Source organism: Callorhinus ursinus, unplaced genomic scaffold (genome assembly GCF_003265705.2).
Source record: "Callorhinus ursinus isolate GAN/ISIS: 27379988/994484 unplaced genomic scaffold, GSC_fseal_2.0 scaffold32, whole genome shotgun sequence".
In the NCBI taxonomy this organism is placed as follows: Eukaryota; Metazoa; Chordata; class Mammalia; order Carnivora; family Otariidae; genus Callorhinus; species Callorhinus ursinus.
In genome coordinates, this window is record NW_027397094.1 from 16,191,048 (window position 1) to 16,216,268 (window position 25,221).

Here is a 25,221-nt window from a genome sequence, read left to right on the forward strand (position 1 = left end):
AATTTCTACCTATTTGTGAATTTTCCCAATATAATTCTGTTATTAATTTCTAATTTCATTCCATTTGTGGTCACATACTTTGTATGGTTTCAATCTTTTCAAATGTATTGAGACTTGTTTTGTAACCTGACATTTTGTGGATTATGTTCCACATGCACTTGAGAAAAATGTTTTCTGTTGTTGGAGTGCTCTGTGTAGGTCTAGGTCCAACTGGTCTATTGTGTTGTCTAAGTCCTCGATTTCCTTACTCATCAGTCTTATTCTTCTATTACTGAAAGTGAGGTGGGGCGCCTGGGTGGCTCAGTTGTTAAGCGTCTGCCTTCGGCTCAGGTCATGGTCCCAGGGTCCTGGGATCAAGCCCCACGTCAGGCTCCCTGCTCGGCGGGAAGCCTACTTCTCCCTCTCCCACTCCCCCTGCTTGTGTTCCCTCTTTTGCTGTCTCTGTCAAGTAAATAAAAAATAAAAATAACAATAAATAAATAAAAAAGAAAGTGAGGTATGGAAGTCTCCAACTATTTGAATTGTCTATTTCTCCTTTCAGTTCTCTCAGATTTTGCTTCATGTATCCTGGGGCTCTGTGGTTAATGTGTGTGTGTGCAGGTGTGTGTGTGTTTATAATTGCCATATATTCTCAATGGAGTGGGCTTTTAACCAGTACATGTTGTTCAGGTCTCCAGCAAAAACAAAAAATTAGCCTTAAAGTCTATGTTGTATACCTCTCTTTTGGTTACTATTTGCATGAAATATCTTATTCTATTCTTTTACTTTAAATCTATTTTTGTATTTGAATCTAAGGTGAGTCTTTGTAGAGAGCAAACAGTTTGAATCAAGTTTTTAAATCCATTCTGCCAAGTAACTCATTTAACATAGCGTCTTTCTTTGCGGTATCCTCAAAAAGACTTAAGGCTCTGCAATGTGCATTCTGAAACCCACTGATTTAAAACATGCAGGAATTATGCATGAATGAAGGAAATAACCCAATTTTATTTCAGAATTCTGTCAGTAACTTGCCATGTAACCTAAACCATCTTCTTTTTACAGTAAAGATGAAAAACATTACAACAGATGATGCTATCAGAGCAAGTATTTTAAAACTGAGGGACATTCAGATATACTTAGAGATCTTCTACTATGTGTGGTCTAACACCCACCATATTAGTATGATATGCAATGTGGAAATGTATCAACAGCAATGGCCCCAATCCACCTGTAGTAAATACTGTTGACTGCCTACCCAAAAGGCCATTTTCCCCTCCTCCTGAGATGACAGTGCCCTAACTTGGTTTCTTGTGTTTGCCCTTATCCTCTCAGAAAAAAGGTATCTTGAGCTATCAAAATGATCTCCTTCTCCTTTCCACTAACTGCTTTAGAAAGATGAGACTGTTACCCAGTTTGGGTCAATGATTAATGTGAAGAGATGTCCTTCCTGAAATTCTCCCTACCTCTGGACTTTAAGAAATAATAAATCTCCACATTAAGATAGTCTACATTAGGTTTCCTATTTAGCCCAAAAATTCTATAACCATTTGATTAAGTATTTCTCAATATGATCAAAACATAAGCTTAACTTTTATCTTTTAATATTTTATTTAAAGACTTCAGTTTTAAACATCTGTAAGACATTCATCAATCCATTTATTATTTTACTTTTAACATTATAAATTTAACTTCAAGTGGCAAAGAAACAAAAATATGTAATGAGACTATATTTTAGCAATGCCCTCAAATAGGGAAACCAAACAACTTACTATCACCAAAACAAACCAACCAACCTAATTTATTAGGCATGTCTACGTTTCATTTTCCTTTACATGATATATATATATATATATTTTTTTTTTTTTTGGAAAATTTCACTTTCAAAGAATCAGCCCTTGCAAACAGAGCAGCTAGTCTTTCCACAAATAAAATCCAGTACCTAGATTCTCAAAACTCAAAACCAAATGGAAACGTCTGGTTGTCAGCCAATAGTGTCATGCTCAAGTCAGTTTCATATCACAGGGAATAATCTATAACTAATTTCAGTAGGCAAATTCCAATTCTAAATATTACTAGAGACTACATTGTTATTCCCAACTGTTGACAATTGTTTTATTGCTGATTTGTACATGATAAATTTTCTTTGGCAACTTTTTATACTATCAAGTAACACAACTGGAGAACTACTAAGGTTTGAATTAACTAAGTATTTCAAAAATTTCAAACTTCATTATAATTATCTAAATGTAATTTCTTATAGATGCATCTATAAGAAACATGCCTAATGTAATATGACAACAAAAGAATTGCTAAATAATCATTACTAAAAGCTTTTCAGATCTATGTACAATTATATAGTTGAACTCAAACACCAGTGAAAATATTATAACGTTAGCTCCAATTCACTATCAGACTTTATGTGATAAATGATAAAAATTAAATGTAAAAACTAAAGTCTGGGTGTCTGTCAATTTTTCTGGAAGGCTCTTTCAAATGGATTCAAAATGGCCTAAAAATTGGCCAGAATATAATATGAATTCTCACTATTACACCTCATAAAATTAAGCCTATTGATAACTTAATAATTTTTAATTCTTGTTCTATAGAATAAGCCTATATTGGAGGCTTGGCAAAATATTACCAAGAAATTTAAACAGGAAGCTCAAGTCCAGATGTATAACTAAGACATCTTTTCTATATATAACAAAATCACCAACTTAAATTATAAATGGCTTCCACTAAATATTACCACTCCAAACTTCACACAATGTAAATTAAAATAGGTATGGTAGAAAGTGCACTCTGAAGCATGTTCACATTACAAAGATAAATGATGAAACTTAGCCAGCAAAAATTGAAATAGGCAAATATGCAAACATTTATATGCAAACTTTCATGAGTAAGATATAAGAAATGATTCGTCTCGATAATTTATGTACAGCTTGTTTACAATTTAAAACAAGTACAACTGAAAACATTTCTACGTAAAAGCCACAATAAAGTCAAACGAAATACTAAATAACAGTCTTACAAACTGGTCTCTCAAGAGAATAACCACCAAGTATGGTATTCTAGGAAATGCCCTCTTCTTGATCAATCATTTCTGTTTTAACTGAAAAGACATCTGCCAGCATATGTTTTGGAATTTCTGAACCTCTGACTTTCAAGGCATAACAAGCATTCTCCACTTTGGCCAGACTTTGTTTCAGGGTATACAACTTCTTAGAAACCTCATAAGGTCCAGTATTGCCAATGAATGAGAACCCATCATAAACCTGACGTAAAAACTGGCTCACTTCAAAGGGGGTGTCAATGTCCCCATTCCCCACACTGTTAATACACATCCGCATCAACTCTCCAGTTAAATCAGCCACTCCCAGCAGGTAATCAACAGGTGTGATTTTCAGTCTCCAAGTACCAAACTGCTTATCCTGTGCATCAGAGGAGGGCTGGTAAAGAAAACACACACACACAAAGAAAATACAACGTGAAAAAGAGTGAATATGTATGTATTTCATTTATTATAAGGCACAAAATCAAGTCATACTTAATCTCTAATAAAAAGATCTTTTTTGTTTAATGACCATTTGGGATGTTACAAGAAGAATTCATGCCCTGGGTAGAAAGTTGAAGTAAATGACTTCAAGATAATTTTGTAATCTAATATACTGTATCATTTTAAAATTAATTATTCCCAACTTCACTTGACATACAAAGTAAAATTAACACATTCTTAAACAAAGCCTAATGACTTTATTGCATGACAGTAACTTACTTATTTAAATGACAAATCATAAAACCCTCCAGGTTTGTGATCCAGTTATGTTTTCCTAAATCACTTAGTCCCTTTCTGGCCTCTTCTATCCCCACTTAGCACTGACCACCATGATTTATTACTCTTTTGCTACATCCTCCTCAGTTCCTTTAGACTCCTTTGTAGTTGTTTTTTTCTGCACTGCCCAACAAAGACACAACCCTGAATCGCTATTAAAATCTACTCGTGCTAGTGCTTTATTCAAGTGGCTGAGTACCACCACCAAACTTAAAAAAAAAAAAAAAGTAATCACAACTACACAGAGTTGGTACTGCTACAAATACTCACCAATCCTTTTTACTTATTTCTATAGTTCTCTCTCCTGTCTCTTCAAACACTATTCCAAACATTTACCACTCTCTTCAGCCCCCTACACAATCCCAAATCTCTCCACTCTCAGTAGACAATCTTGTCTACTTTCACTGACCTGGCCATTTGCCAGATCACCTGGCACAAGCTCTCTGAATGACCTTATCCTACAAAACAAAACAAAATAAAAAAAAACTTATTTATGTCCACATCCATCTTTACCTTCTATCCTCCAGTCTCAGATGATGAGTTGTCCCTCCTCTTGTTTGAGGTTAACTCTTCCAAATGACCTTGACCCATCTCCTCCCACCTCTTCCAGGACCTTGCTTCATAAGGTGTATGCCCTTGGGCAAGTTATTTCATCTCTCTAAAACCTCAGTTTCCTCATCTGTAAAATGGGATAACAGTACCTACCTCAGAGGTTTATTTTAAGGATGAGATAACATTTACCAAGTTCTTGGCATAATGCCCACACAAAGTAAATACTCAATAAATGTTAGCTGCTATCACCGTCACCAACACATCCATCTCCTCTCTCCACATCAACTTTTCCCTCTCTCTATTGCAGCCTTTCTGGAAGAGGAGAGGCCTACATTATTATTAAAAGTCTGTATGAGACATAGCTGGGTGAGGTTGCAATCATACTGGAAGACATTTTAGGCAGAGAGAACTGCAAAGGCGTGCAGGTGAGAACGGTGTTGTGTATTTGAGGAACTCATGAGTTATTTCCTTGGGTAAAGTTTAAAATAAGTAGTAGTATAGGATGACTCTAGAAAGAAAGTACATTAAGGAAGGTGAACTTTACCCAGGGGTAACAGACAGTCATCACTGAGAATTAAGCAAGGAAATGACAGAGTCAAAGTTAGGTTTTATTAACATCACTCGATATCGTTGGACTCTTCAGAGACCATCTGGTCTAATCCTTTCAATGTAGATACAAAAAGTGAGGTCCAAGAAATGCAGTAGGTAATAGAGCTAGTTAATGACAGAACCAGGTAAGTACCCAAAGTCAGCTTCCTATATGCCTTTGAAACAACATGACATAAAACTACCTATTTTGTTTCTATCAACTGTTAGGAAAACTGGCATCTTTTTAGAAAGGGTAGACTGTGGGCGGGGGGAATGGGGAGGACTGCATTTTATAGGTTGTTTACAAAAATAACTTTGGCTTAAGCAAATATTAATATTCTTTGTTTCTATCATTAGACAGAGTTCCCTGGTTATGACTAAGAAGTTGATTTTAGAGAAAAAAGCATGTTAAAAATTCAACAAATTTCAACTAACTGTTAAGGAAATAAATTCTGCTTTACTGATAATGTGTATTAAAAACTAGAGAAAAGAAAATTACTTAAAATGCAATTTTTCAAGATGTGTCTGAAGTATTTAGGGGTGAAATATCATGGCATCTATAATTGACTTTAAAGTAGTATAGTGAAAAGTATTTTGATAAAGCAAATATGGCAAAATATTAACAATTATTGAATACAGGTAGTGGGTACATGGATGTCCGTATGTTACTATTCTCTCTACTTTTCTGTATGTTTGAAATTTTTTCTAGTAAAACATTTTTAAAAATTTAAATGGTCTTAACAATATTCTCAGTAGGCAAGTCAGGACACAATACCTTCCCCTATCAAATTCCCAGAATTTTCAGCACCAAGAATCTTTAGCACTAAAAGGAAAAATTATTTATGAATGTGGTCTTAATTTGAAAAGTATATATGAATTTTTATGACACCATAATCTTTGAATAATTTACTACCTAAATCCTGAGAACAATGCATTTACTCTCAGTTTTTCTTTACATTTTTGCCCTGATATTTCCATTTTGAATTAGAAAGAACTTAAAAGAGGGTGCAGTAACTTCTCTAATATATTTAAGAAGCAAGAACAAATAGGCTTACTTTCTTTCCATAATTCAATCTTCCCTAATAAAAAACCTAAAGGAATTTTACTTCTCAAAAATGAATGTCCTCCTTAATAAACTTCATATAATTTTAAAAACTGAGAAAGTAAGTTATATTTGTCATGCCAAATTAAGTCTGACATTTCAAAGTTAACATTTTAGTTAATATTCAAGAAAACATTATTTCTACAGCTTCCTCCATCTTCTGCCTGGCCATCCTGGCTAAGTAGTGTTTAAAAAAGTAATAAAAAATTATGAAAAATTAAGATAGGAAAAACTGTCCAATTGTGTCCTTAAGTGTACTGGTATCTCAGGAAGTATCAAATAGTCAAAATCTCACCTTTCGTTGCCTGAATACTACATACTGAAACCCAGGGGAAAAACAGTATTTATTTAAAAGTCAAACTGCAAAAGTTTCTCTTTTCTTAATTCAGAACAGCTACATAATTTTCAGATACAAACTTTATGACTTTAGTGATTAACAGCTCTCCCTATATAGGAACAATTTTATATCAACTTTATAAAGACAACTAGTGAGCACTTACGTGTCATATACTATACACTGCCTAATTTAAAACCCTGAAATCAAATCCTATAAAACACTCCTTTGAGGTAGATACTTGGTGCAGGGGTTTCTGTAGCTTACTTTGAGAAATACTGGCAGAGTGGACAAGGGCACTGGCTTAGATTTCAAAACACCTGGTTTCAAAGTTTAGCTGTCACCCTTAATTAGTTGTGTGGCTTTTGATAAGTTATTTCAACTCTCTAAAGCCTGTTTCCTACTCTGTAAAATGAGGGTGACAATTCTTAACCTCATACAGTTAATAAAAAAACTAAATGAGATAGTGCTTACAAAGGGCACATTGTAAATAGCACAATAAAACCAAAAGCTGACTTATCAGTAATCACTTAGCAGTGTTTTAGATAAATAGTATTATTTTCCCCCAACATAGCCACAGTTATTCTTGTTCCATCCACTAGCAAAAATTTTTAAAAGGCCATTTCCTTAGTTGGGTATCCATGAAACCACACTTTAGAAAGGACGCTGCCATCTCAATATTCTTAGCATTGTTGGCCAGCAAATCTCCCACCATCACTATACTGTTATATAAATTATGTAATAAATGTGAAATGATTTTAAATTCTTACGGTCTTATTTTCTTTTCCATATTCTTCTGTTGTAAATATCAATTGTTTATTAATTTCATCCATACTGATAAGTGATCGTGTTTTGATGAAGTGTTGAAAAGAGACAGCCTCCACATATTCCTGCAGCCCTGAAAAAACCAAGAAAGATACTAAGGAACAACCAATGAATTAGTCAGACTGTCATTAATAAAGAATGTCAAATTGCTCATCACCTAGCTCAACAAGAGCTTAATGGAGCAGCACCTGGGTGGCTCAGTCAGTTAAGTGTCCGACTCTTGGTTTCGGCTCAGGTTCTGATCTCACGGTTGTGAGATCGAGCTCCACATCAGGCTCCACGCTCAGTGTGGAGTCTGCCTCAGATACTCTCTTCCTCTCCCTCCCACTCGCTCTCTCTCTCTAATAAATAAATAATTTTTTTTAAAGCTTAATGGATGCTGAATATAATGGTAACACTGGATTCAATACTTAGACTACAAAGAATTACTTGGGGATAGATGGTAAGGATTAGTACTGAACACAACAAACATTTCTGTGACTGAACTTTATAGACAGCTCAAATACAAATGTATTCAAGCTCTTTCTACTTCATGAGTCATTAGTCTTAAAAATCTACTCTCTTTCTACGGAGAAATGTCAAAGATATTTAGAAAAAAACTGTTTAAAGAATTTAAGAAAATGCTATTATAAAAAGTCTTTAGGCTTTAACAGAAACTATACAATGGGTTATTTTTTGCTCCCTGAAGCAGCAAAACAGAATGATTTAATCAAACAAGGCATAAAATTAAACATCATTTAGATCTTTCTTGAAATTTTAATAGGCAGAAAGCACTATATAATACAGAACTAAGTGTCAAAATATTGTTTTTCTCCTCCTACTGGATCTAAGAATAGGTAACTCTTTTCTGCTTTAGTAATTTAAATTTAAAAAAACAAACAAAAAACCTAATGAGCAATACAATTTTGTACCAGATCTAAGTTCTACAAAATTAACAGTGAAATAAAAACAAATTTTGGTAAAGGTCAAAAATAGTGCTATAAATACTTTTTCAGGTGTTTTAAAACAACTTAAGTCTCTAGCCACAATTTTCAATGTTATTTTACTGTAACATAATCTATAAGATGATATTTATAGGAAAAAATATTTCTTAAAATGACTGTTATTATTGTTAAGAAACTTAGTATTCTTTGTAAACGCTTTGCTTTAAAAACAAGAAGAGGAGAATGAATTCTGACTACAGAAAGAAAACTCAGAACTGAGTAGAATCATCACATTCAAGCTGTCTCTAACACTTCTTGTGAAGAGCCCTCCCGGTGCTGACACTCAAAGTCAGGCTTGGCAGCAACGTTGCCAGACTCACCCCATTGTGGTATCATTACATCAAAATGCCACGTAAGGGTCAAAGAAACAAAGGGAAATGGATGACCTGGTTTTGATAGCAGTAAGAGGAAACTACTAAATGAAAATATCCTGACTCATTTTGAGCCACAAGTGATGTTAAAGCAAGGTCAGGAATCAGTGCCTTCAGCTGACAGAACAGGACATGATAGAATAGGACACTGTTTCATAAACCATAGCATGCTGAGAAATGAAACAATAAAGTTAAGTTTAAGAGAAGAGATAACATCTTTTACATTTACAATAAGAAATATTTGTGTAAAATTTTAGTTTTAAGAATAGGTGACCACCCAGTTCTCTTTCCCAAAGACAATCTGTACTTCTCATTTCCTTCCAGAAATAACTTCGTGCACACAAAAGGGAAGAACAAAACCTAAGGACCACTCACTGCATCTCTGAATATGCTCTACTAGGGTCAGCTCTTATGAAAGGGCTAAACAGAAGATATGTGCACAAAGATTTACATACAAGGATATTCACCATTATCATCATTACAGCAAAAAAGTAGAAAAAGTTTAAAAGACCAATAATTGATGTCACTTGTCAATTTACTGTCTCTCATCTCCACTATTTCATTTTTTTATTTTTTTTTAAGATTTTATTTATTTATTTGACAGAGAGAGATAGCGAGAGCAGGAACACAAGCAGGGGGAGTGGGAGAGGGAGAAGCAGGCTTCCCGCGGAGCAGGGAGCCCGATGCGGGGCTCGATCCCAGGACCCTGGGATCATGACCTGAGCCGAAGGCAGACACTTAAAGACTGAGCCACCCAGGCGCCCCTCAGCTCTATTTCAGATAATGGAGGTGGACTTTAAAACGCTTCAGCTGGCACAATATTAAACTTTGTTGGTAGAGAGCACTGTTAGCAAAGCAAAGGAGGAAAAAGCTCTCTTCCCTGCTCTGTGTCCCTCCTAGCAGCCTTCTCCATGGGAGGCAACCAGTAGCACATGGCATTTCCTTGAGTGTGGCTTCCCAGTGAGCAGACTTCTCCGCCATTCAATGGGCCATGCCTTCAAGGGGGTGAGGGGTATACCCTTCTGGATTTGCTCCTTTCTTAGATGCCCTGCCTTAGCTCTGGGGTAGTGGCTGCCCCCTCTGAGATTCCTATCCTTTTTAGAATATACTTTTCCTCTTGTCAGGTAATCCCTTACACAGTTCATTCTTTACATTAAACTTACACTATTCAAATTACTGTGCAGCTTGTTTCCTGTTGGACCCTGACGAATACAATAGGGAATTAGGAAAATAAATAATTATATTATTTCTTCTTTACCCCTATCACTATAGAGGAGGTATTCTATCTTTTGAGGCCAGTCACAATACCCACAATCAGAATTAAGATGCAATCCCAGCAGGAAGCTTTAAAATGGATTCTCCCTTCAATGTTCCACTTTGTGTTCTCTATCTGATGCTAATGGTCAATATTCAAACATGCTCAGATCTCTCCCATCTATTGGTCTTCTTTCCTCCCAACTATTGCCCCATCTCTCTCTTTTCCCCTTCAGAGCTAAATTCCTTAAAGTAGCTGGCTACAACATTCCTCAATAACCTCACCTCGTACTTCTCAACCTACTTCATCCTACCCTGAGCCTATCTCTACACCACAACAGCTCTCACAAAGATTATACTATTTAATAAGGTTAAGGGACATTTTTTTCGGTCTCAATCTTAGCACCAGTCAGCATTTTGACCACTTTAAAGCAGGAATTCTTTGGTTTTTTTTTTTTTTTTAAGATTTATTATTTATTTATTTGAGAGACAGAGAGAACACATGGATGAGCAGGGGGGAGGGGAAGAGGGGAAAAGCAGACTCCGCACTGAGCAGGGAGCCCCACAGGCGACCTGATCCCAGGACCCCAGGATCATGACCTGAGCCAAAGGCAGACACTTAACCAACTGAGCCACCCAGGCACCCCAGGAGGAATTCTTTGAACAAGTTTCCCTTTGGTCCCTTTGATAGCATCATCTCCTGATTTCCCTTTTTTCCACCTCTCTGGCCAGATCTTCTTACTCTCTGCCTCTATTAGTCCCAAGCTCTCTCAAATTCACCTACACTTTGCTTCAATTACCCCTGCCATCCCTCAACTTTACATCTCTGGCTTAGAGTCACATATATTCAAATACGTACTTGACAATCCCATCAGAGGGACCTCAAAATCAACATGTCCAACAATGAATTCATAATCTTCCTTCCAAATGCAGTCCCCCTCTTTGTTTTGTCAATTCTAAGGCCTTCCCTGCATCCACTTTTTGACCTCTTCTCATCCATTCTCACACCACTGAATGCTTTTTAATAAAGAACTATCCCATCATTCCCCTGCTTAAAGCCCAAATGCTTTCCATGGCTCTCAGAATACAGAGCAAAATCATTAACATGGCTTAATAAGACATGCTCAATTTCATCCCCCACCTACATCAGCCTCAACTCATGCTATAGGCAAGTTATAACTCACAAAAGGTTAAATTTCAAAGATGGGTACACAAACCCATATTTGCGTAATGTCAGAATTGTTCTTAAAATCTTTAAAAACAAAAGTACAAGACTTGTATGTAGTCTACAATATGAACTTTCCATTAGTATAAATCACTACTTCAGTGTTTTAGGTATAACCTGTCCCCAAATTCCTGCAGTTGGCTTACCTTTCAGGGCCATGTTAAGCAAAAATAGCAGTACTTTAAATGTTAGAATCAAACACAAGTGGCAAGGTTCCTGTTCTACACGTGTTAATTGATAGGGATGGGAGACAGCATAAGAACTGTGACTGTATCATGTATCAATTGAAGGTGGCAACATAAATTTTCCTGAACCTTCAAGCTAAGGTTGACATTGCCAAGCAATCATTATCTTGGATTAATGGGTATAAGCCAATGTAAGCTTAAAAATTGGAGGATAATCACATCTATACACCTATAATCTCAAGTTGATTTGATAGTCAAGGTATGAATTCCAATGTGCAATTCAAGGTAGAAGATATCAGAAATGAGGTTATCTCTTAAACTGAACCAGCCTACTCTCTATTCTCCTATGGCAATACTGTGTGGAATGATTAATCTTATCTGTCAATTTGGCTTGCTTATGGTGATCACTTGTTTGGTCAAACATCAGTCCAGATGTGGCTGTGAAAATATTTTTTTAGATGTGATTAATATTTAAATCAATAAATCTGAATAAAGCAGGTTACCCTCCATAATGAGGGTGAGGAGAGATTGAAGGTCTTAAGAACAAAGAATAATGTTTCCCAAAGCAGCAGCAATTCTGCCCCACAACTGCAACAGGCTGTATTTCCAGCCTGCAGATTTCAGATTCAAGACTGCAACATCAACTCCTTACTGAAATTCCAGTCTGCCAGTCTATTCTGGAAATCTCATATTTGCTAGCTCCCACAATCACAAGAGTCAATTCTTTAAAATACATAAATCAGTCCCTCACTCGCTCTCTGTCCTGCTTCTCTGAAGAATCTCAACTGTGAAATGGTAGAATGGCATACCTGGTAAGGCAGAATGCTTTCGCCAAATGCACGTAACGTAAGTGTGCATATAATACAAAACTTCTGTCACCTCTCCTTCACCTTCTGTACCCTATCATTTTCAGTTTCATCTATACTGTGCCCTCTCTCTTGCTTCAAGGGATTTTATATGCTGTTCCCTCAGCATCGTTCCATGCTCTCCTCACTCCTTCACCTAATAAACTCTTACTAATCCTTTCAAGTTCCATGAAATGTCATCTTCTGAAGACACTGCCTGACACCACCCCGTTCTAAGCCAAACCCTTATTATATGTTCTCCTAGTACCATATGCCCTTCCTTTACAGCACTAATCAAAGGTGTGTTTAAATAATGTAAAATTCCTTATCTAATGTCTTAGCACTGATCCCTTGGTAGGAAGGCAATACCATGACTACCTTGCTCATAGTTATATCCCTAGTGGCTAATATGTCTTGAGCAAACCGGCAGAAAAACATGATTAAATGAGGTAGGCCCATTTTTTAGAAACTATTTAGTAATTTTATTTTAAATTATGTTTTATGAGAACATTCAATCGAGAAAAATGCCCATTTTGAAAAAAACACAAAATATAAATAATTAAAATATAATATATATACTTATAAGTTTTTTTAAAAGCCAATGGGAAATAGGGAAAATTTGCTACTTAAAACAACATCAAAACAATTCTAACCACCTCAGCTCTCTAAGTAAAGTGGCTTAAATCATTCTAGTGGGAACAAATATTGTTGTATTATAAACGCTGGCAAGGGCAAATCCTAAGAACTTGATCCTGTTCAAGACTGAAATTCCAGGGACACCTGGGTGGCTCAGTCGTTAAGCGCCTGCCTTCAGCTCAGGTCATGATCCCAGGGTCCTGGGTTCAAGCCCCGCATCGGACTCCCTGCTTGGCAGGAAGCCTGCTTCTCCCTCTCACACTCCCCCTGCTCATATTCCCTCTCTCACTGTCTCTCTGTCAAATAAATAAATAAAATCTTTTTTTTAATAAAAAAAATCTTAAAAAAAAAAAATGAAATTCCAGGACCTACTTCATGATGCATAAAGATAGCATCCCAGAGTAGATGTCCCTTTGTTTAAGAGTCCTTTAAGGACTGTTGGGACATCCAAGGGTAGAAATGGACCTAAATTCAGAACAGGGACCATACAGTTGAAATGCCTTACATAATCAAAGAAAAATAATTTTAAGTTCCAGAGTTCAACTATGGAGGGAGAGGAGGACAAACAGTGAATACGGCAAACCAGTATTATAAAAACCATTCCTGAATCTTAATGAACTTTATTTAACCAAGAAGCTATCTACAGGAGAACATATGGTAAAACAATATTCCTCTGTGAATGGAAAAAAATATTTGGCTGAATTCATTAGTTGTCCAATTATTTTATCCAGTTGAGCCAATTCAAAGCATGGAAAACGGTTCCAGTGAATACATTCTTAAAATGATTTGTAGTTAATAAAATCAACTAAGTACAACCAACTTCCACATCTGCCCCTCAGTTGTAAAACAGAAGTACTAGACACAATGATCTCTATGGTAATTTTCAAATTCAGAATGGTAGGAACTATTCTTCCTACTGAAATGTCAAAAAAAAAAAAAAATCCGTTTAGTGAAACTAAACAATATGGCAACTAAATAGGAACATCATTTGCTTCTGGAACAAAGCACTGCTTAATGACATAGAAATTAATAGTATGCTTTTGCTAAAGTGTTTGCACTCCTACAAATAAATGCATATGAAATAGTATTTAACTCAACAAACAAGGTAAAAACATAAAATTTACCATTTTAAGTGGATATTTTTAAGTGCATAGTTCCATGGCATTCATTCACACTATTGTACAACCATCACAACCATCTATTTCCAGAACTGTTATTTTACAAAACTGAAACTCTATACCCATTAAACAACCTCTCAAGCCCCTTTCCCTCAAGCCCCTAACAACCAGCATTCTATTTTCGATCTCTGGATTTGACTACTCTATGTACCTCACAGAAGGGGAATCATACAGTATTTATCCTTTTGTGATCGGCTTGCTTCAATTAGTACAATACCCTCAGGGTTCATCCATGTTGTAGATTGTGTCAGAATTTTCTTCCTTTTTGAGGCTGTATAGTATTCCATGATATGGCCATATGACATTTTGTTTATCCATTCATCCATCAATGGACACTTAGGTCACTTCCACCTTTTGGTAGAATATTGCGAATAATGCTGCTATGAACACGAGTATACAAATATCTGCTCAAATCCCTGCTTTTAATTGTTTTTGCAGGTATACCAGAAGCCTCCAACAAGACTTTTTAAAAATATAAATAAAATATGAGTAGTAGCTTACTAAGTCCCGAGTGTCAGTTACATGTAAGATGATGTATCTGGTACTTTACATCCATCTTTTTCATGTACATTATAACCTTGCATGACTGTATTACTATCCTTCCTTTATAGATGAACTGAGGCTCACAGACGTTAAGAAATTAAGAAATTCACCCATATCACAAAGTAGAAAAACAGGGGCGCCTGGGTGGCTCAGTCGTTAAGCATCTGCCTTCAGCTCAGGTCATGATCCCAGGGTCCTGGGATCGAGCCCCGCATCGGGCTCCCTGCTCAGCAGGAAGCCTGCTTCTCCCTCTCCCACTCCCCCTGCTTGTGTTCCCTCTCTCTGTCTCTCTGTCAAATAAATAAATAAAATCTTAAAAAAAAAAAACAAAGTAGAAAAACATATCTATTTCAAAAGTTCATGTCCTTCCCACCTTACCTGCTTCTTTACATTCAATTCTGTATAAAACATAATCACTTTTAATCACTTTTTCTCCCACTAAATCCCCAGTTCAGCTATTCTCCATGCTTTGTTCAACTTTAGTCTCTAGTCCCTCATACCATACTTTCATGACTCCATGCTATTCTGCGCATAGGCTGCCTTCTCTCAGATCTTTTTCTACCTGTAAAAAAAGTTTAAATGTTCTGATATGACCAGTCAAGGCATCACTCATTTCTTCACACCCATTACATAAAACTTACACGTCAGCTAAATGTTTCAGCTAGCTTTGAGTTATGAACACCTATTTTTTGCACCACAGAGTTTTGAAGGAAAGGACGCCTTTACAACTTTCTTTCACCACCCCCAAAAGTACCTTGAGAAGAGACTCAAATGTTTAGTATTCTTTAAAATAATCTCTCCCTGTTCTTCCTCACTAGTTTTATGAAACTATAAGTGCTTTGACAAAAATATTTTAAAATCTGGTATTCAAATGTTCAGGATAATCTAATTATACTTAATTTATAGTACTTTGGATTTAAGTCCATCAAGAAAGAAATATTCTTACAAGATTAAAGTTCAAACTGATGAAGTTCAGAATTAGAGGTCTTAAAGTTATCTGATTTATTTTTTATAGGAGAAAAAAGAGGGTACAGAACAACAGCCCTCAAAATTCATCTGTGGTGTCAATCTATTTTAATATGGATGGCTGTCAAACATTGCATTTTCAAGCGTACCTAAAGTCATTATTTAAGTTGTCCTTGGAATGTGTTTGATTAAAGTTACTTCAGAGATGAGGTGGCCATTTCTGCTCCATGGCAATTAGGTTTCATCATACACCACACAGAAAGTTCAAGGACATCTGGCCCAAAACACTGAAAAGCAGTTTTGGTCACATCTAGGTAAAAGGATGTTTAAACAAGTTATGTTTCAACTTGATGAAAAGGACATCCGCTATTTTCAGTGAATAATCCCCAAGGTGAAAATTTTCAACCTACTGCCATATTCCATCAAACAATGTCTTCCCTTTCTGCTTTTACCTTGGACGAAATCCAATTAGAATTATTTACAGAATCAGCTGCCAGTAAGAGAGAAGTCTGTAGGTTGCTTTTATGTAATTTGTTATTTTTCTCCTTGTTCCCCTATTAGAACATATACAAGGAAACCCAATTAAAGACTTCTGATTATTTTTACTTATTCTTATAATATTTAAGCAATATATATGTAGTCCAAATCTCCATCAAAAACCATATATAAAAGTAAACAGACAAAACAGATGTTTCATTCTAAATTCAAATTCTGCATCTCAACTCTCTTTCCAGGCTTTCAGTGTTTTAAAAAATTGCCTGCCATATGACCCAGCAATTCCACTCCTAGGTATATACCCAAGAAACTGAAAGCAAAGGTTCACACAAAGACTTGTAGACAAATGCAGTACTGTTCACAATAACCGAAGAGGAGAAACACCCAAATGTCCATCAACTGATGAATGGATAAACAAAATGTGGTATATATGTACAATGGAATATTATTTAGCCTTAAAAAAGAATAAAGTTTTTTGTTTTTTTTTTTAACATTCATTTATTTATTTGTCAAAGAGAGAGAGCACGCACACACAAACAGGGGGAGCGGCAGGCAGAGGGAGAAGCAGGTTCCCGGCTGAGCAAGGAGCCCGATGTGGGACTCGATCCCAGAACCCTGGGATCATAACCTGAGGCAAAGGCAGACACTTAACTGAATGAGCCACCCAGGCATCCCAAGAATAAAGTTCTGATACATGCTACGACATACATGAGAGCCTTGAAAACATTATGCTAAATGACAAAAACCAGACACAAAAGGCCACATATTGTATGATTCTATTTATATGAAATATCCAGAAGAGGCAAATCCATGGAGACAGGAGGTAAATTAGTGGTTGCCTAAGCTTAGGCATATTGGCGTGGGGGGAAGGAAGATGAGGAGTGACTGCGAATGGGTAAGGGGTGTCCTTTTGGGATGATGAAAACATTCTGGAATTAGTGGTAACAGCTGTACAACTTGTGGTTATAATAAACACCAGGGAATTATACAATTTAAGTGGGTTAATTTTATGGTGTATAAATTGTATGTCAATTTTTAAAATTGCTTTTATAACTATTTTTAAGACTACCACCTGAATTTTTTTCAGAAGTTAGCTTTATTAGATCACTGAAATGTTAAAGTCAAGTCAGATCCATGTTTGAGTCACATGCCACTCTGCTAAAAAAAAATATTCCCACAAATACATAAATTATACACTGAAAATACATCCATAAGCCTTAGTCTTATAAAGTACATGCAATTATACTACCAACAGTAAAACTTAAGCACAATTTCATTAATTTGGATTTTGTCCAATTTGGATGTTGTCTATTTGAACGTGGCTTTTACGTTAACAATGAAGAGTGTATGCTGAGAAAGTACTACTGAGTTTTTAACCCAAAATGAAAATAAATTTTAAAAATTTAGCACACTATTACAGATTAATTCTGCTAAATTCTAGAAGAGAAGAGAATAAACATTTGTTAACGGTTATATGCCTTCCATAAACATACTTCAGTTTTCCAAATCAAGCCAGGAGGCAGCTATTCCTGTTCCCATGTAACAGGTGAGAAAGCTGAAATTCAAACAGGTTGTATACCGTGTGCTCCACGGTTACAGATCTAAGGAATATCAGAGCAAACACATAAACCCAGGACTGTATGATGCAAAGGCTCTCTTTCTACTTCACCCCAGTGAATAAATTTTATCTGTTTAAAAAGCAAACAATGAGTAGAAAAGTTAATGGTAATCTGGGGATCTTCTAAATCCCTCCAAGAGGACTCTGCGAATACCAAAGGATCCCATTCTCTTCCTATCTCACTCAATCACTACAGTAATCCCTTAAACATCTCCTGTCAGCATTTTCAACTCCCTTGTCCCTTGCAGTGATATTCAAAATATTTAACAAAAACATAATCATATAAATCAATATAAACCCCAAATTCTAAATATATTCTTTTATTGTCTTACTATATTAAACTATATTTATTATAAAACTGCTTACCAAGTGCCGTAAGATATAAACATAAGTTACTTATCGAATTGTTTCTTGATTTTTAGATGCTGGTGGAAAAGTCTTTTGTTTAATCTGTCTTTCTCTACCTAAATGAAGCCACTGAGGCACGATCTGATAACATCAACAAACTCTTCTCCTGACTTCCTCCATTAAAATGACAGTCATTCAGTGACTGGGGATCCTGCCTATGTGGGGATTCACAGGCCTGTCTCTACTTCTACTCTCTCCACTACTCATCAAATCTCTGTTCCTCTCTCATCATCCTCACTCTAGCCACTCTAGCCAAGAGATATAAATAAAGGGAGTAGAAGAAAAAAAGAAAGGTTTGGATACCACTTATTGGGTGGGAGAGGTGTGCTGTCCTTCAGTCATTCTTTAAGACCCAGGGCAGATTCCTCCCCCCAGACCTCTCCCCTCACCATCAGGGGGTATGTCTCAACTAAAGTAAAGCTCTCCTGAACCTACCTCAAAGACTATTACTTCAACCTGAGGAAATATGCTTTGCATGAAACACCTGTTTATATCCCTGGTTCCTGGCAGACTTCCCAAATGCTATCTGCTTGTCCCCTTAGAAAGGGCATTTCTTCAGAGGTTTACAGAAGGGGGCTACAACTCAGCTGCACAACACAAATGCCCCCAACTGTACCTCTGGACTTAACTCAAAGCAACTTCCCAGTCTCCCCACCCCAAAATAACATTATTAATTTTGCAGCTTGCCCCCTAGCTGCACTGCACAAAACCAGAAAGTAGGTCATGGGCTTAACTATGTACCTCCCCCAGATTTATATGTTGAAGCCCTAACTCTGGTAACTCAGAGGATTAATTCAAGCTGACTGGTGTCCTTATAAGAAGAGGAGATTAGCATACAGAGACAAACACCAGGGATGCCTGTGCACAGAGGAAAGACCATGTGAGGACACAGAAAGAAAGGGGCCATCTTTATACCGGAGAGAAGCCTCAGAAAAAAACCAACGCTGTCAACACCTTGATATTGGACTTTAAGGCTCCAGAAATGGGGAAAAATAAATTCCTATTGTTTAAGCCACCCAGTCTGTGGTATTTTACTATGGCAAACTACAAACTACTACAGTATCTTGGAATCACAGTGCCTGTTTGGCTTAGAAGCTAAACCGGATATGCTGAAATTCGTATTATTTATTGACCTTGCTACTCATCACAGTTAATAATATACTACTTACCAACAGACACAGAGGTATTCTTTTAACCACCAAAATGGCCGTATTAGTTTATTGAGCTACTTCTCCCATTGTCATCCTGCTGCAACTAATTAGCAAAACACTAACCACAAATTCATCTAACTTTCTATCTCATTCACTCCTACTGTTATACAGAAAAGATCAAATTTACTCATCAGGTAAACTTTCAGAAATGATTAACAATCACAATAAATGTCCCTAGTTAAGTTCTGACCCCCCACTCCCTTCACAGTCCTTCTCTTATCTCCAGTCTCCCATCAATTCCAAACCACTGCCTCACCTCCCATACTTTTTCCTTTAGCACACAACAGAAAAAGAGAGATATCAAGCAAAAATTTCCTCCACTGCCTACCTCTATATCCACCCTTAACTGCCCATCTCCGAAGAGGTGGCTTTCCTCTCCTATAAGGCCTGTCAATCCATCTAAGCTCTGGATCCCACCCTCTCCTGGTTCTTCTGGGATCTTATTCCATCAAATATTCTATTCCCTTTAAAGTTCCACAGGACCCAGTCTCTTTCTTCTCACCCTAGGCTCTCCTTGGACAATTTTATTCATGTGTATAAACCCAACAGCAGCTGATAAGCTGATGACTCTAAGGCTGTAAGTGAAGATCAGTCCTGTATTGTATTATCAGTTCTCCAGACCCATATATCCAATTGCCTATTAGGCAGCTACTTGGATGCCCCATAATTTCCAATTAATCATCCCAAAACCCATTCCATCTTCCAGTTTTCTTCTCTTAAATAACATGCCCATTCAACCAGCTAGCCAAACCAGAAACCTAAAGGTTGTCCTGAGACTATTTCCTTTCTCTTGCACATTTTAAAAAACCATATCCTCTAAGTATGTTCTTCCCTTTCCATCCACATTGCTAACACCAACCTGGAGGCTCTAATTCATGTCACACCTAGAATGACCACCACGCCTCCTTACCTCCCTGCCTCTAGCCCTCCTCCAAATAAAATACGAGAATGGCATAAAAGAAAGGCAGACCTGAAATGAGGTTCAAAAGCTAACTCAGTCTCATTAGCTGTGTGAACTAAGGTCATTTATTAACTTTACCACACTTCAATTTCCTATTTGTGAAGAACAGACATCTACCTACACTGCGGGATTTATACGAAATAATGTGTCTGGACAAGGGCCCTCTGAAACTGTTGAATTAAACTGAAATGAGAATAATTAAAATAAGAATGAAGGCATTATCTTTGGAAAAATAAAGCTCACAATGCATTTGCCATCATTTGTCTTAAAAAAAAAAGAATGAAGGTGATTAATTTTTGTTAGACAACATTTTCTAACTTCTTTAAATAAATCAGTGATTTTTCTGTTACTGTTTTCTTTGCAGTGTATTAACTCACATTAAAAGAGGCCGTTCTTTTGAAATGTTACCCTAGCCCAACATGCACTATAATTCTAAGTAACGGCAGGGGCACCTGGGTGGCTCAGTTGTTAAGCATCTGCCTTTGGCTCAGGTCATGACCCCAGGGTCCTGGGACAGAGCCCCCCATCGGGCTCCCTGCTCCACGGGAAGCCTGCTTCTCCCTCTCCCACTCCCCCTGCTTGTGTTCCCTCTCTTGCTGTGTCTCTCTGTCAAATAAATAAAATCTTTAAAAAAATAAATAAATAATAAAATTTTAAAAACTAAGTAATGGCAAATTATATTAACAGAATACTACTGTTTATCCTATTAAGGCATATTAAATTAAAATAGTTTGTCGTGGAATAAGATGCTCTTTGACTTGGTGCCTTTGTACAAAATTAAGCAAGAAGCTGTCTCTTCCATGTTCCCTACTTAGCTCCATCCTTATCAACTGACAGACCTCAGCTCAAAAAAGTAGCTTTCTCAAACAGGATATCAGAAAATAGGAATGTTCAAAGGTGAAAAGAGAAACTAGAAGACCTCATACTTGGACAGTCTAAGTTGTACGAATCAGACATTTATCTAAAAGAATGTTTACAAATAGAGTTTTTGTAACCCAGATCTCATAGTCATACTATTCACCACAGGGGTTTGCACTACAACCTATACACTTTTTTTTTTTTAAAGATTTATTTGACAGATAGAGACACAGCGAGAGAGCGAACACAAGCAGGGGGAGTGGGAGAGGGAGAAGCAGGCTTCCCGCCGAGCAGGGAGCCCGATGCGGGGCTCGATCCCAGGACTCTGGGATCATGACCTGAGCTGAAGGCAGACGCTTAACCGACTGAGCCACCCAGGCGCCCCACAACATATACACTTATTAAATTGTGATCTTGTTTTAAAAGATTTTATTCACCCATTTGACAGAGAGAGAACAAGCAGGCGGAGCAGCAGCAGGCAGAGGGAGAGGGAGAAGCAGGCTTCCCGCCAAGCAAAGAGCCCAACATAGGGCTCAATCCCAGGACCTCAGGATCATGACCTGAGCCGAAGGCAGATGCTTTACTGACTGAACCACCCAGGCGCCCCTAAATTGTGATTAAAATAGTCAGGAAAAATGTCTACTGAACCATCTCACATTTAAATGCAAATTTAAACTATCTATTTTACTTACATGTATAGATAAAATTAATGGAAGTACAAGTGTCTTCAACCAAATACAGGATCTGAGATAGTCAAGTAAAAGCCTTTGGCTTTGGAAAAAACAATTACAGGAAAAAGCACTAAATACTAGCTATCAGAGAAGAGGTGGTCTAGCAGAAAATGTATCAGAGCAGATGAAATAAATCAGATTTCAATTCCAATACCATCACTAAACTCATTTAGAAAATGAGGTAGCAGGACTAGGTATCCTCTAACCATTCTTTCAGTTATAAAATTATTCTCAAATTAGGTAAAATGAATGTTTTCAAAAAAAATTAAAATACATTCAGAAAAAAATTTTAAATCCATCATCACGCATATGATGGAATTTCCACGCATCACCTGGAATTTCCACTAAAGCAAATGGACATCAAATTGCCATACTGGGCAGAGAAAAACTGACTATTCACCAAACATATTTCATTATCCTTGGCACAGGAAGAGACCATATTTCTCATTCTCCCTTGAAGTTAGATGTGGCCACATGACTGGCCAATAAAATGTGGGCAGACATGATCCACCTTTTGTAGGGCTGGCCCACAAAAACCTCAGGCATCACCCTGCATTCTTCTTTCCCACAACCCACCGGCTTGATTTTGATGCCCTAATCCATGGGGCATTCCAATACTTGGAAACCATGTATTGATAATACCAGAGCCCCATGATCCTGGGTCCCTGAATAAGCTGGCAGAGCACGTGCAAACTACCATCACAAAGCCTGGACTTTAAAGTGAGAAACAACTCCTGTTTTGTTAAGCCACCAAAATGTCATGGTTTATTAATCTGTTTCAGTTTTTAGCTTTATCATAACATCTCTGGCATACTGAATCTCATACATAATCAGATAAATTCAATTTTCAGCTATATCTTTCCCTTCACTAAATTCTTCTCACTATCATTCCAAAGGCTTATGACTCTTCGTATCCTAGTTCATTTTCTCAGTGAGCCTTCTAAATTTTGCTAATAGGCTGAACCTGTATCAAATCTCTCTGTACTGACATAATTAAGTTTAGAATTTCCTAAATATTAATACCGATCCTGTTTCTACTATCATATATAAGTAATAGCCACTGGAAACACGTTTTCTTTTGGAAGGAACAAAAAAAGTCAAATAAAAATTTGCAAAAGCAAATCATCAGATAAAGGATTTGGTTGAACAAAAAAATAAAAGCCCTTCTAAAACAGTTTTGTTTTTCATTCTTTCGACATTTATCAAACATCTGTTATGTGTCTGGGACACATCAGTGAACAACAAAATCTGTAGAGACTTGTAGAATCCACATTCTAATACAAGAAAGAGAGACAATATAATATATAAAGAAACTACATAGTGTGTCAGAAGGTTTTAAGTGCTATGGACAAAAGGAGCAACATAAGAGCTATAATGTGTGCTGGGTTTGTAAAGAAAACCCTAATATTGGGGGAAGGGGACTTAAAGCAAGATTAAGCCTTTACTAGGAGTTAGGTAGGTTCTAAAGTCAATACATAAATTAAATCCATATGGTAAGAAACCAATGGTACCACTTTACTAGCTTATCTTGGGCAAGTTGCTTAACTCCTGTGTAACTCAATTTTCCCACTTATTTAGCAGTAAGAATATCTATAACTTAGGGATATTACAAAGGTCATAAAGAACAACAGCTTAAAAAAAAAATCCTTAACTGGCCCCAAACGGCCCCAAACATCCACTTAACCCATCATTCACAGTCCTGAATAGGAGAATTAAAATATTAGTTAGGGTCTGAACTTAGTTATGTACACCAAAATGTCTCAAAATTAAATGACAATTTTTATCATTATCAGAGTGATATAAACTAAACAAAAAAAATTTTTTTTGAGATGGAGAACATTTTCCCCCAACTGTTAATTTTTCAACAAGAGAAAAACACAAAACAAAAACATGACAAGAACCCAGCATTTTTTTAAGTGACTTATTTCAAGCAACTAATTATTCGTTCATTTGTTTAACCATCCCTTGGGACAATCTGTAATCTACTCTGATAAGAAATGTGTAGAAAACAGACCTAACTTTTTGTTGTTGTTCAATTATTAGGAGGATACTCAACGTTTGAGCTCACACAAGTATCCCTTAGGGAAATGCTCTGCGTGCCATTAGCACTATTCTTAATGAGGAAAAGCACAGAACTCCTTTAGTTCAATGCCAGAATTGTTTTATCTTCAAGTCAAAAGAACAACTATTTGGAGTAACACCAAAACAAGCATTTAACAATTACAAGCAGCAAGCTATTCATAAACATCATATTGTTAATGCTACTCTAATTATAAGTAATCTTATTTTATCAAACAAAATACCTGTCAGCAAAATTTTAAGTCCAAGTTACCTCTGTATTTAACTGCTTTATTCCTTAACTTTAAGAAAAAAACAACTTTATTGCTTTGGCTTAAAGAATCTCATTTTATTTTAAGGACTTAACTACAGAAAAGTGAGATTCAAGGAATCCTTAAATTTTTAACCCCTGAGTAGGCAATCTCCAAAAAACTTACAAAAAATGGATGAAGGCCTAAAATGGAATTGATGCTTCAAATAATCCTCAATGATACATTGAAGAGGGAAAATCTGAAGACTGCTTCCATTTTATTAATGCCCTATCTAAACTCTTTCCAAGAGTCCATTGTCTCCTTCCTGACTTAAGAAACATTCTATTGACTCAATGAAATGTCCCTTTTATCTTTTTTCTTCATTTCTCTGTTTTGTTCTAAAAGCCAAGTGCAACGTTCTAGGTTTCTTTTCATGTCACTATCTATATGGTTCTCACTCTTGTTTCAAGTCTTTCCTTACACTTTACTCATTGATGAAGAACATACAAAATAGATTACTGGGCGAAATAAAGCAAGTCTATGCTATCCCACCAGAACTTTAAGTTATCAGGATTAGTAGGGCTTAACCTTGAACTAATATGGAATTGAGAAGTTTAATCGAAACACATCATCATATGACAAAGCACCAACATTGTGAGGAAAATATACCAGTTCTTACAGAAGTACAAAAGTTTTAAGCATGGACTGAAGTCAAAAGTGAAGACTACTGTAGCCAGCTTTTATTATATGTATTACATTGCCATGAACTTTTACAAGATAAGCTTATTGCATGATGTAACAAAAAAATGATCAAGCTTATGGAAGTTATTCAAACTCTTGGCTTTAGTTATCCAAGTTAATAGGACACTTAGAAGCTGTAGAGGCAGTAAGACATTCAGACCATACTGCTTCTTCAGATCAAGGACTTTCTAGAAACTGAGAGATCCAACTTGCTCCCCACCACCTATTCCACCACCCAGTAGCCCTTTGGATTATACACGCATACCTATTTATACATGGCAGGACCACTCTGACTGAAATTTAAGTCGGCCATGGATCTGTCGCTAGTATGGTTTAAGCTACTACTCCAGCTCTCAGGGTGGAATAATAGCAATACATCACTGGGACTCCTCATGGCAGTATAATACTCACATATCAACAAATGATAAACACCACTGCTCCTGTTTATTGAATTTTTTTTTTTTAGGTAATCTCTACTCCCAACATGGGGC

The 25,221-nt window shown here is 36.5% G+C and overlaps 1 protein-coding gene across 1 annotated transcript in view; it reads right to left on the reverse strand.

The window, feature by feature from the left end:
- Window positions 1–1,568: 1,568 nt before the first annotated feature.
- The window catches only part of TSNAX (translin associated factor X), a 40,517-nt gene continuing 16,864 nt past the window's right edge, over window positions 1,569–25,221 (reverse strand). The window contains exons 5-6 of the mRNA XM_025850748.2: window positions 7,158–7,285; window positions 1,569–3,428 (exon numbers count right to left, since the gene is read on the reverse strand). Of these exons, the coding sequence (XP_025706533.1) occupies window positions 3,051–3,428; window positions 7,158–7,285 (506 nt within the window). The 3' untranslated portion in view covers window positions 1,569–3,050. The remainder of the gene's footprint in view (window positions 3,429–7,157; window positions 7,286–25,221) is intronic.